This window comes from Palaemon carinicauda, chromosome 44, assembly GCF_036898095.1.
Source record: "Palaemon carinicauda isolate YSFRI2023 chromosome 44, ASM3689809v2, whole genome shotgun sequence".
NCBI classification, from domain to species: domain Eukaryota; kingdom Metazoa; phylum Arthropoda; class Malacostraca; order Decapoda; family Palaemonidae; genus Palaemon; species Palaemon carinicauda.
The window spans coordinates 52,028,505-52,041,539 of NC_090768.1; the positions used below are offsets into that span (position 1 = coordinate 52,028,505).

The following is a 13,035-nucleotide window of genomic DNA, read 5'->3' on the forward strand; positions in this document are numbered from 1 at the left end:
CCGGCTTTCCCCCTCACACACACACACCTGTGTATTCTAGTCACTTCTTTAATTGCAGCCAGAACTTATCAGGGGACAGGTGTTGATGGGGAAATTTATATAAAGAACTTAAGTACAAGTGTGTATTAGGAAAAATACAAATTATTTCCAAATTTGTCTTTTGTTCCTTCACTGACAAAATCTTTGTTATTTATTAGGGACGACTCACCCTTAGGAGGGTGGAAGTCTTGCCCAAATGGCTGGTCTTTGACTCGGGGTTTTCCCATACGTCCTCTGCACGTAACAGAGAAACCCTGACACCTTGCAAGAAGAGGAGGGTGAAGGTCAGAAAAGCTTTCACCCTGCATCACAAAGTAGCTGCTTCTAAACATTATGAGCGAATTCCACCCTAAACCGTTAGGAGCTCTGAGTCATCTCTATGAGGAGAAGGAGGAGGATTCAATGACTGGTACATGACCCTGTGTGTCCCAGTCACAAACGAGATCCTTATGAACCTACATTGACTCTCCTAGGGTTAGCAAAACGTGCTAAACCTTTGGAGCGAGCTATTGTATCTTCCTCAAGGTATGGCCTCAATTTAATAACTGGCGTGATAAGGAGGACTCAATGACTGGCATATGACCCCAGCCACATATGAGATCCTGATGAGCCTTCTTTACTCTCCTAGGGTTGGCGAAACGTGTTGAACCCTTGGGGCGAGCTATTGCCTTTTCCTCGAGGTATGGCCTCGAGTTAATCACTGGCGTAATAGCCATTGATTACGATGCGGTGGATTTTCAGTCTGGAGGGCTTGAACCTGAGGTTCAAGCTGTCTGGAAAAAAGTTGGATGTTACTTGGTTCAACGCTGTGAGTGAGAGACGTTGAGTGACCCATAGGGTATGCCTACTCTCCAGGTCAAGGGTAACACCGAGAGACCTGTCCTCGGGATCAGGAGAAGATCTGCTTTCTAGGGGTCCTAGATCTTCAAGGGGGGACACTCCGGGACCGAAGGAAGAAACCCATGTCACGTAAAGGGGCTTTATTACCCAACTACGGGTAAGTAGGCTCAAACTCTGTGAAGAGCGATGATGGGATACGAGGGAGGATGTAAATCCTTTCGGTCTGGAGGCGATGCTCATGGAACGGGGAAAGGTCTTCCATCGCCTAAGTCTAAAAGCAGGATTCCTCTTGATAGTAATTTTGAGAGTCTATTACTGGAATAGCGGCCTCTAGAAGAGAGACAAACTTTACCCCATTCTCACACCGGAGCATCTAGTTGTAAAGGAAGTCCTTAATGGGTTCTCCAATGTTGCTGACTTGTCACTGGATGTGACGTGTCTATTAGGCAAGACTAGTCTTGTCTTGCTGGCAAGGCGAGTCTGATGGGCTAACTGAGTCTCTTAATGAGACAAGACTGCCGAGAAGACCTGCTCAATGGTGGGGAGAAGCCATTTTCTCTCAAAGTAAATGCTCAAAGAAGGGAGCCCCACAGGTGAAAGCAGTCTTTCTCCCGCAGGAAGATCTAGGCCTGTCACTGATATCCACTCTGCTTCCCGAAGAAAGGCCTCTGAACAGAGGCTGTTGGATGAAGTCTCCTACACATGGGAAGGATTGGATAAAATCCGAAACCTGCAGACAGGATACCCGGAAGGGGAGACCACATAGATGCAGGAAGTGTTTACCGCAAACAGGAAAACAGACGAATCACTGCCATCCCCGTGGGTAAATCTTCCCGAGTGAAGAAGATACCTTTCCAGGAGATTAAGAAACGTTATCATTCATGCTCTGACCATAGTCCTGAGGACGTGTGGTACCGTATGTGGCCTCTCCTCCCTTTTTCTCTGATGCTTCCATAGGAAATGTCAAATCCAAGAAAACTGAGGAGATCGTCTCCCTTGATGAGATTCTCGTCTGGCAGCCCTTACCAGGCTAGTCTCTTGCTTGGATTTCGTAAAGAACCAGAGGAAAAGATGATTCCTGGTGCCGAAAGACCAGGGATCTGGCTATTCCTGAAGGTGTTGAATTCGACGGGGACTGATACGGTCTTGTAGAACCTGCAGAAGTTTTTGCAGGCTAATGATCATGTCTATAGATACCCATATTGAATATGACAGTCGGGTTTTTCCTTAGATTACTCCAATTCTCAGATCGTGATAAACTCAAGGAGATGTCTCAGAGGAGCTCGAGACTGTTAAGATCAGCCAGTCATCCGAAGTCTTCGGAAACAGGGCTGATCCTGAAGGGGAAGGTTGACCTTAGGGTAAAGAACACCTGTGACAACCTTTGGTGCCTGCCTAGCTAAACTGAAGCACCATTACCCAACATGATGGGCTGTAGCCAGATCTTTCGAAAGGGGGGGGGGGGTAGGAGTAATACAGCAGTCCTAATGGTTCATCCTGTAAGGAATCCGTTGCTTCCCCTCGCATGACAGGGTTGAAGTTCAAACTTGTTTCACAACGAGAGACTAAAACTGGAGACTTCTGATTGAAGAAGTTTGGCGGTATCTTAACGAAGCACGTCTTCCCACGAGAATAGATGTTACGATCGTGAGGAAAAAGATGGACCGCTTCCCATTTCCTAAAGGAAGATGGAGGATACAAGAGAGTATCTTGTAGCTTGGATGTGGACACACTGTCCTTGGCGAAAAACATGAGGTGAAAATTTCGTGCTTGTAGGGAGGGGGGGGTTCCATTACTGGAAAAGCCTCATTCTAGCAACTCCGGTCGAAGCGATAGTTCCAGCTACGAAGTTATTGTCCTTGTTCACGAACAAGATCGAGTCTCGTGAACAGTTGGAAAGATATGTCTTCCGGGAAAGGATTCGCAGATGGAGGTTGAAGGTGCTCACACGGAGGACCGAGGGCGTATAGGCTGATGAAGACTGGGATTACACAAGACCCTGACAACCTCTGGTGATTTCGTAAGTCACCCATTCCCGGGATGACATGAATTCTAGAAATTAAATTTCTACAGCTGTTGCATTAGACAACACTGATATCAATTCTCTAAGGAGAGAATGGAGGGGGGGGTTGTCCCATGGGGTTGTGCCTCCCGATGCAGGGGGAGGAACAGATTCAAGAGATCTGCCTCCACAACCATGTCCGAGATCCGATTTGCTGCAGGAGACTGCCTAATCAGCCCAATTCTTATCCAAGCAAAGTCAGCTTCTTATCCAAGCAAAGTCAGATTCTTATCCAAGCAAAGTCAGCTTGCGAGGTAGTCCTATACTATGTGTGAAAACAAGGGAGGAGGTAGAAGCTGAAGCAGAATCTGGTCCTTGAGGCCCGAGGCCCTAAGCCCTTCGGTAGTAGGAACGAAGTGTAAGGAAAGAATGTACGTTCACGAGCAATGAACATCCGTGAATGTGCCGGATTTGATGAAGAAACCTGGCTACATGAATGCGGGTTCTTTAAGTTTGCAGAGAGATAGATCTTAGGAACCAAAGACCCCTGTTTGTGAGAAACACAAATAACCTAAGGGCAAGGGACATTATGCGTCAAGGTTAGCCCTCGTGTATTATCCCAGTCATCGATGGAGGGTGCTTGGCTAGGTTCCCTGAAGGTATACTGCGTTAAACTCCAACTCTACAAGGGGGGGGGGGTGCGCCTACTGAAGTACAGTAAACCTGAGAGAGAGGTGAGGAGACAATCTATGTCGTCTAGAGGCGAGTACTCTCCAAAGAGAGGCTCTAGGGAGCAGTTCCCTCTCATGATCCAATGAAGGGTCCACAAGAAAATGGATTGTTCCACAGCTTTACCTTGGAAGGCAAAGTATCCAGGGCTAAACCATAGGTGCTGAAAATGGTTTCTGATTTTAACAGCAGCCTAAGAGAGAGTTGACTAGTGATGATCCTGAGCAGGCTTAGTGGTGACTAAGAGCCTGAACAGCGAACGTCAAGCAAGCAAACAGCGTTATTGATAAGAAATTAGAGATCTTCTAGCTGTTAAAAACTGTGATTGGTAAGCTGACGCATCAGAGATCTGGTGAATTGGCGGACTGGCGACTAGTGGGCAAGGGATCGGCAATCGGCAAGGTTCGAGCTGGCAATCGGGGATCGGCGAGCTAGTGATGGGGGATCGGCGAGCTAGTGATGGGGGATCGGCGAGCTAGTGATGGGGGATCGGCGAGCTAGTGATGGGGGATCGGCGAGCTAGGGATCGGCAAGCTGGCGATTGGAGCTGTAGGTAGGTGCTCGGAGATCGACAAGTTGACGATCGGCAAATATCAGCAACCAATCGGTGATTAGCAAACTACAAGCTCAGAAAGCTGTCGATTGGCGAAATGAAGATCGGCACGTTGACGAACAGTGACTGACGAGCTAGCGATAGGCGATCGGGGGTTGAATGATCGGCAATATGGCGATCAGTGATCTGATGATCGCCAAACTAGAATCGGCGATCAGCCAAGAACGAGCTATACTGTATTTGCGATCAGCAAATGGAGAGCTGACGATCGGTGAGCTGGTGATCAGAGATTTCACAATCGGCGAACTGGATATTAGCAAGAGACGAGCTGGCAGTCAGCCAGTTAACGATCGGCGATTGGTAAGCTGGTGAACAACGAACTGGGAATTGGAGATCGGAGAGCTGGTGATCGACATTAGACGAGCTGGAGAGCATCATCCTCGTGAAGTGGATAGTCGACTTCGTGAAGAGGATCATCGCCCTTGTGGGGAGGATCAACGCCCTTGTGGGGAGGATCAACATCCTCGTAAGGAAGAGCATCTGCCTAACAACCGCGAACGTCTCGATCGTGATCGTCTCCCTCGTGATCATAAGCGTCTCGCTGGTGATCGTGAGCGTCTCGCTGGGGATCGTAAGCGTCTCACTGGTGATCCTGAGCATCTAGCTAGTGATCATGATCATAAACATGAATCTAGTGAATGTAAGCATCTACCTCAAGATAATGAGATTTAAGCTCGTGATCGTGAGCGTATAGCTCATGAATGTGAGCATCTGGCTTGTGACCGTAAGTGTTTAGCTCGTGATCGTGAGCGTATAGCTCATGAATGTGAGCATCTGGCTTGTGACCGTAAGTGTTTAGCTCGTGATCGTGAGCTACCGTATCGTGATTATGAGACTCTCGCTCGTGATCGTGAGTGTCTAGCTTGTGATCGTGGACTCATGGTCTGCTCTGAAGATTGGGAAAAATGACTTATCCAATTCCCGCAAAAGGGATCCCCTGAAAATGAAATCCAATCAACATCATCTGCCATAGTCAGGAATTCTCCCCGCCAAGCAGGAGGATTGCCGAACATCTGCTGTGTAATCTCTTCCTTGGAAGGGGAAGTTCCAACGATGGGAGACAAACCTCCGGGCAGCACTCTCTCTTCCCTTCAATGAGTTCTATCTCAATCAAGGTGTTGCTTAAGAAACAAAGCCGAGGCTTGTTTCTTGGTTCCTCCTGAAGGGATTACCCGATCCAAGGACGAGAATGGACGAATCCAATTCCTGCTTGAGGAATCCCTCGAAGGAGAGAGAACAGGTAAAGGAACTCTCTCCCGCAGACAGGAGGCAACTGTCATTTGATGGCGTTTGCCTCGTGGAGCCCTTGGGCTTATAGCATTTTGCTTTTCCATTTTGTTATTATTAGCAAGTAATAATAATAATAATGGAGATCTGAAATTGTTCTCATAGATATCACGGACTACATGGTGGCGTTTACCAAAGTCGTGGTGGACAAAACAAAAATATGAACGGGCACAGCTGAAATGTACTAGCCCCACAATGAAAGCATTGAACTTTCGGTAAATATATGAAACTTCAATTTCTGGCCAAATACATGAACCATATATTTTTCCTACTCGCTATCTTGGATTTTATGTATTTCTGACCATGATTTTGGGACAAACCACTCGTTTGAGTTTTGGGCCCTTTTATATAAAAGTCAATTATGGAGGGCCCAAGTGGGAGACCCAAGAATTTTGGGTGGGGAAATGGCCAATATGAGTGATTTGCAGGAATACTAATGGTCTGAAATGCATAATAAACACATGCTAACCAGTTGGAAAATTACATGGCTCAAGTAAGTGGCTGAAAATTAAAGTATCCCTTCTCGTATGCTATAGTACCGAGTGAAACACCAATTCTGGTTCAATGATGATTGTATATGTGCTTATTTGGGGAAGCAGGAGGCCCATCATCTTTGGAATGGAGAAGTACCGAATCGATTTAAAAGCTCAAGATAGAGACGACTGGTGAAATCTAACCGAGGCCCTTTGTGTCAATAGGCATAGGAGGAGATGATGATGATGAATTATATTTGATTCCCTTAATGTCCTCCTAATGGTTTTTGCTCATCCGTGGCTCGATTCGCTTGCATTTCAACATTATACCACTGCTCGTATGTTTTGGCAAGCGGTACATGAGCTGCACTCACGAGCCCCATGGGTCATTATTTTAGGTTATTTTCTACTTTCACATGAACACTGAACAGTGTGTGTTTTCATTATGATCAATTGTCAGCATAGATGAAATTCAACTAAATTTGGAAAAAAAAAAATACACTAAATTTCAAATTATTGTACTTCCCTGTACAGTACTTCCTTCTTGGAGACATCTTTACGTAATGGTGGGCAAGCTGAAACTGAATGGGAGGGTGGAAGATAAATGGCTGTTGTGGAACAACATCCAGGAACTTGCGCATAAATATTTGGAAGTTGGAAATTGCATAATTGCATAAAAAAGTCAGTAACGATTACACCATACAAAAAACAGAACAGCTGGCAAAAGCAAACGTCCCTAACGGCTCATTGTCCTTAATTTATTTTTCAGCCAGCTTCCCTCCTAAAACTTGACTTTTCAAAACTTGAAATATACATTTATGCACCAATTATAATCAAAATGGTTCAAAATACTATAAACACGCCAGTAACACCTCTAAATTCCTCTAAGGGAAACAACCACTTATTTAGTGTTTTCCCTAAAAGAGTCACCTTTCCCAATGCGTAACAGAGTAAAACTTATTTAATTTCTCAAAAATAGATGGTAAAGCTAGCATTTGTATACATGGAGGCAGAAAATTTAACAAACAAACAAAAAATTGAGAGAAAACATCTACAGACAATTGAAAATATCTTGAAGTACTGCAATATAGTACAAAAAATGAGAAATCAACCTCAGGATTGAAGTAAAGTGATGAGGAATTTTTTAAAAAATGTGCTCGGTAGCTTCCTGATGAAGGGATGCAGATCAAAACAAAACTTAGTCAAATAAAGAATGGAAAATATAAAAGGGAATTTATAACAAAATGTATCTAGGCTATTAATAGTCGTTCACTATCTTTTATGGGATTCAAAATTGTGAGTTTGATAAGATCCATTCGATTATGCAATTTCCAAAGTTCTAACTAAAATATTGGACTAAACCATAATCAAGCCCCTGATTCTACAAACAGAACACTTCTTCCTCTTTCTGAAGTGAGACCTGAAATTGTTCACTTACATATCATGGGCTACATGGTAGCTTTCGCCAAAGTCATGGTGGCCAAGACAAAAATATGAACGGGCACAGCAGACATGTACTAGCCCCATAATGAATGCATCAAACTTTTAATTAACAATAAGAAAGCCTATATAATTCTACCTTGTCAAGAATTTAATTTCTTACTAATTACAGGACAATGTTTCTTTGGCTGTAGAAGGCAAATATTGTACTGTACTAACATAGGGTATTTCGGTAAAGTTTTACAAGTCTACTTTACTTGAATAAACCGGGTGAAGACGAATACTTGAATGTGACGGGTAAAATGGCGTAGGGGGAAAATGGGGAGGGGTTAAAAGAGATGTAATCCTACTGGTGGCGGCGGAGTTTATGTGTAAAAGATCGAAAACTGGGATTCATTGTAGTGTATTACAGGGCAATGTAACATAGGAAAGCAACTACTTTATCTTATAGAAAAAATTACGCTCTCTTCGAAAATGACACTCATTCCCGTCGCAAATGAATAGTTTCAGAAATATATATACATCTATATCTTCCGATAATGGGGGACCCCCAGTGGGAACTCGGGGTTTTGGGTGGGGAAAACATACTGGGGAATTTATATATAATTGTTAAACAAGCCTTTTCTTCTCTATACATTACCTTCTTGAAATTATAATAATCGGAGGAAAATACAAAACAGTATATCTGGATAAACTTTGGAGGTGCCGTTGCAAAGATTGTGTCTTGAAAAAATACAGTAACCAGTGCTGCCAACGTCCGATGTACTGAGGTTTGTGACCTGTCATACTACTAGGCTAGGTTAGGTGGGTTTGTTAGGTTCTGTGCCCTTTTTGTACTTTTTATATATTGAGTAAAACTTATATGAAGAAATTATTTAAAATACGCATGGAAATATCTATCATTGCTATCGTTAGTAATGTCAGTTTGCCGTTGGTAACTCTGTGTACCATACGTCAATGTTGGTAACACTGTGTATTATTGGTAACGTTGCTAATGTTATCGTTCGCAGTACATTCGTAAGAGAAGTGACACCGTTAAACAAATGCTTATATTTAAATATTTTAACTCAACATATATGACATCAGTGATTATATTTAACCATTTCAACAGAAAATATATGTTTTCCTGTAGGAAATAACGTGATTTAACCGGTTTTCACCTTCATTTCATCCATAATAACAGCAACCAATTCGGCAACTTAAAGTTAGCCGAATTGGTTGATCTGTTTATTTCCGATTGAAATGAACATCAAATTCGGTTAAATCACGTTATTTACTTTAGGAAAACATATTTTCTGTTCAAAATCTCACCCTGTAATACAACACAAAATTACCGAAAACTGCTACTGCAAACAAACGAACGAGACCAACTACAACAGACCAGTAGAATGTCAACAAATAAATGAAAAATATACTGTTAGTATAGGATATAGATAATTAGCGTATATTTTCATCTGTTTATTATACATCCAAGAAGGTAATATATAGAAAAGAAAAGGCTTGTTTTACCATTCTATACCGTTTGCCCACCCAAAGCCCCGAGTTCCCACTGGGGGTCACCCATTATCAGTGGATATAAATATATATATATTTTTTAAACTATTCATTTCCGATAGGAACGAGTGTCATTTTCGAAGAGAACGGACCTTTTTCTATAGAAAAATTAGTTTTTACCCTAGGTTACATTACCCTGTAATAAACTAAAATATAACCAGTATTTCATGTAGTGTGCTTTCCTAACATAAACAGCCTTGAACCTAGGCCTAGTTAGAGGCTATGTATGAGGTACGATACCGTTGTACCATACGCTATTTCATTCATATGGTGTAACTTACATTTCCAACATAAATAGCTTTTAATCCAGGCCTAGTTAGAGGTTGTATAAGACAGGTACTGTACCATACTACCATTAGCTATTTCATACATATGGTGCAATTTGCATTTCTAAAATAAATTGCCTTTAACACAAACCTAGTTAGAGGCTGTATACGATAAGTACTTAACGTACTACCCTAGGCTATTTGCGACTATTTCATACATATTGTGTAATTTGCATTACTAGCATGAATAGCCCCCTAGTACCGGGCTACTTAGGTAAGTGATCACCAATGATATATTTAACGTTATTTATGACTCAGGTAGACAGCATTCGACTTAAGGCTAATTCTTCGCTTATCACTACCGGAAGCCTACCTTAATACCGCAATTCATGCAAGCATATCTGTACCATATTTGCCTCAAGAAGTTACCCTAGTCTGTGTATTTGCCCAAGACTATTTAATTGCAATATGCAAGACACGAAAAGTCTAAGAGAATATTTGATAGTTTTTCTATTATTTTCATACTTACATTGTTCTTTGGACGCACGGAACCTTTAGGTATGGCACCACTCATTATTCCAGCTTTACTTCCTATCCGTTACAGAGGCGTTACATACTGTAACACAAGACGTGACCGCTTTTGACAGGAGACTGTTCAGTCTGTACGGTGTCACACGCGAAACTAGCGAACTATAATCATCGAGTTTGAGAGCAGGGTTGCCAGTTTGGCCTTTTTTCCGGCCAAAAAAAACTCAAATTTGACCTTTTGTATTTAAATAGGTTGGCCTTTAGTAATATGAAAAAAGCCGGCCCTTAAATACTATATTTTTGACCTTTTTCTATTAATGGGTTGACCTTTTAAAGCCTCTGTTGATTAGAAATTGACCTTTTCTCATTTAGAAAACCTGGCAACCCTGTTTGAGAGATTTCTTTTCACCAGAGTTGCCAGATATGGGGATTTATCCCCTATATTTGGAGACTTATCCCTACATTTGGGAATTTATCCTTAGGTTTGGGGATTTTGGATGACTGGTGACGATATTCTGTACATGTATCTATGAAGAAGAAACAGATGAGTAAACCTTTATATTGTTGCAATTAGTTTATTTACAATTACGTGAAGTATAGCGAGTAATTTCTGTATTAGAAGAAAATATATTTCTGGAAATGGGGATTTTTTATCAAGTTTTGGGGAATTTTACACTAACCCACCTGGCAACACTGCTTTTCACTTCAGTTCAGGTTCTGAGGTGAGGCATCGTAGCCTTTGTAACGGCGCCTCTAAAGTTTATCTTCTTATATCATTTTGTCTGTTCCTCCACATTGGGTTTAGTATTTCTTTTTTCTTTTCTAAATTTTATTTCACAAAAAAATATTCCTTCTATTTTCTTTAGGTCTTCCTCGTAAGGTTATTGTAGCTCAATTACTTCATTCCTTTCTTTTCTATATTCCTGGCAAAACAAAAAAAAAGTATCAAATCTTCCTCCTCTAAAATTAAGTAATTATTGTAATGTGCTTTTACTAAACAGATTCTCCATACACGAGTACGTTTAACAAATATTTCGCCAATAATCGTAATGTGAACCTGTACATAAAGTTTACTAAAAATTTCCTGTTTGCTGGTTTTTTGTACGGTAAAATTGTTTATCAGTGTCTCGTCAGCTGATGTAAATATATGTAAAAATAAATTGAATCACATGTTATAACTAATTTATTATAATACACAACTCATTAAACTTTATTTGACCGTGACATCACTTAATGATTTGTGCACTAGACAGTAATTTTTGTAAAAAATGCTAAACTATTATAGATGTTTACGAGTTAATACAAATAATTGCATAAGGGTATGTAATAATTTGTCCTATTTTTTTAGGTATTAATGAAACAAGTCATCTTGTATTTTATCAAATTACCATATTTAATTTTCCACATTTGATTCAATTAAGGTTGAAGGTTCTAAAAAAAATTCCGGTACAATATTTTTTTTTCGTAAAAAGTGCAGAATTCGTTTGCTCATTTTTAATATAACCTAGTAAATTACTGGTTTATTTTTAAATTAATATTGTATCAATTAATACATTATCGTGCTTCCGATTTGGTGTTAAAAAAAATCTCCCTTTTCATGTATCTATCTCTTGGATTTCTCTTCAGTTTTATCATCAGGACCATAGCTTCGTTGTCTTTGTAAAGGAGAGATTCCTTGTGGGTGCTTTCCTATCGTATATGTCTTCCATACTAAATTACCAATCATGCCCAGTCTTTTCACATGGCGAGAATATATACAATAGACTCCCTTCACCTGTACTTACTTTCTTTCTTTCTTTCTTTGGTATAAGACCAAGTTGTTTCCTTCAACACGTCTCCCTTATACCAGTAGTTTTTTTATTCTATATTTTTTTTCGTAATATTCATATGACTGATCTGGTGAAAATATTTGAAAGCAAAAGAATTATAGCATATACCCGCCCACCATTTACCCTCGTGTGGAAGGGCCTTTAGACATTGTCCACATATCAATTTCTTTGGTTTTAATTATTATTGTGCCTATTTTTATGTACTTCTTAGGGTACTGCTGCACATTTATTTGTAATACAACACTTCTTCCTTCTGTATGCTCTAATTTTTTTTTTTTATTAGTCTCTTAGGTTTCTCAACTAACGTTTTATGACTTCTTGCCCAGAGGCCAGGTACTGGGACCAGTGAGGTTATTTAAACCAGTATAGCTTTGGCATGCATTATATTAGTTTATTTTTTAAGTAAACATAAGAATAATCTTCCTGTGCTTTAAGGAATTCCAAAAGTGGGCCAGTTAAGTAACAGTACATGACTTTTATCACATATACTCAGTCTAGTCTACAGTCTTCAGATAGACCCGAATGAGTCCATTCTAGTACTAATTGGCATAGTTTATTTATATTTGAATCCTAAACATGAGCTATAGAAATCCTTTTATCTACCGAATGCTATGCATATCTATATGTCAAGTTAGAGCTTGGTCTCAAGGAGACTTTTCAATAGCTCTGATTAGGTTTCTGATATATCAAGTAGTAATCAGTTGTTTGAATTATTTGACAGGATAGAAATTTATATATAAAAAATTTTATCAAGTACCTTTCTACATTAACTCCTTAGCAAACAGAATATGCATTTTTTACTAGAGGGCACTTTCTTCCTCAAAAACGGATTTTGAGCGAAGCGAAAAATCTATTTTTGGGTGAGATGGCCATGTCGTCCTGATGGAAGGTTCCTGAAGGTATATATGACTACAGTGGATATTCCCAGAGAATTAAACCAAAGGTTTCACAGAATTCTAACTTCTGGCACGAGTACCCTAAAGGTTTCCCTTTAGGATATCGTATATCAATAGGGGACGTATGCTTGACACGCCACATGGCTATCTGCACCCCACATAGCGTTTACGCTTCGAGGGGGAATGGTGGCAAGATAACTGAGGAGCCGTTGCAAAGTTATCCTCCTACGTTACTGTTACGGTACCTCGCGACGTAAACAAACGGCAGCCATAGCTGTCCGCCATCTTGACTAACGTCACATCCGTCCTCTTCATTCCATATTCAGCGTTTCTGCCAGCCTCCACGATACAATATGAAAGGGAGGGGCCTGACAGGCCGAACTAGAACCAGTAGGGCGGGTCCATCAGGACGTCATAGCCATCTCACCCAAAGATAGATTTTTCGCTTCGCTCAAAATCCGTTTTTTGGGCTCAAGCCATGACGTCCTGATGGAAGTGTACCAGAGAATTAGTGTATCGTGGTTTTTCCCCATTTCAAA

General features: G+C 40.8%; 1 protein-coding gene across 1 annotated transcript in view; it reads right to left on the reverse strand.

Annotated features, from left to right (window-relative positions):
* LOC137634480 (activating signal cointegrator 1 complex subunit 2) overlaps positions 1–9,929 on the reverse strand; it is a 47,741-nt gene extending 37,812 nt beyond the window's left edge. Inside the window, exon 1 of the mRNA XM_068366902.1 lies at positions 9,773–9,929. Coding sequence (XP_068223003.1) covers positions 9,773–9,817 — 45 coding nt within the window. The 5' untranslated portion in view covers positions 9,818–9,929. The remainder of the gene's footprint in view (positions 1–9,772) is intronic.
* Positions 9,930–13,035: the final 3,106 nt, after the last annotated feature.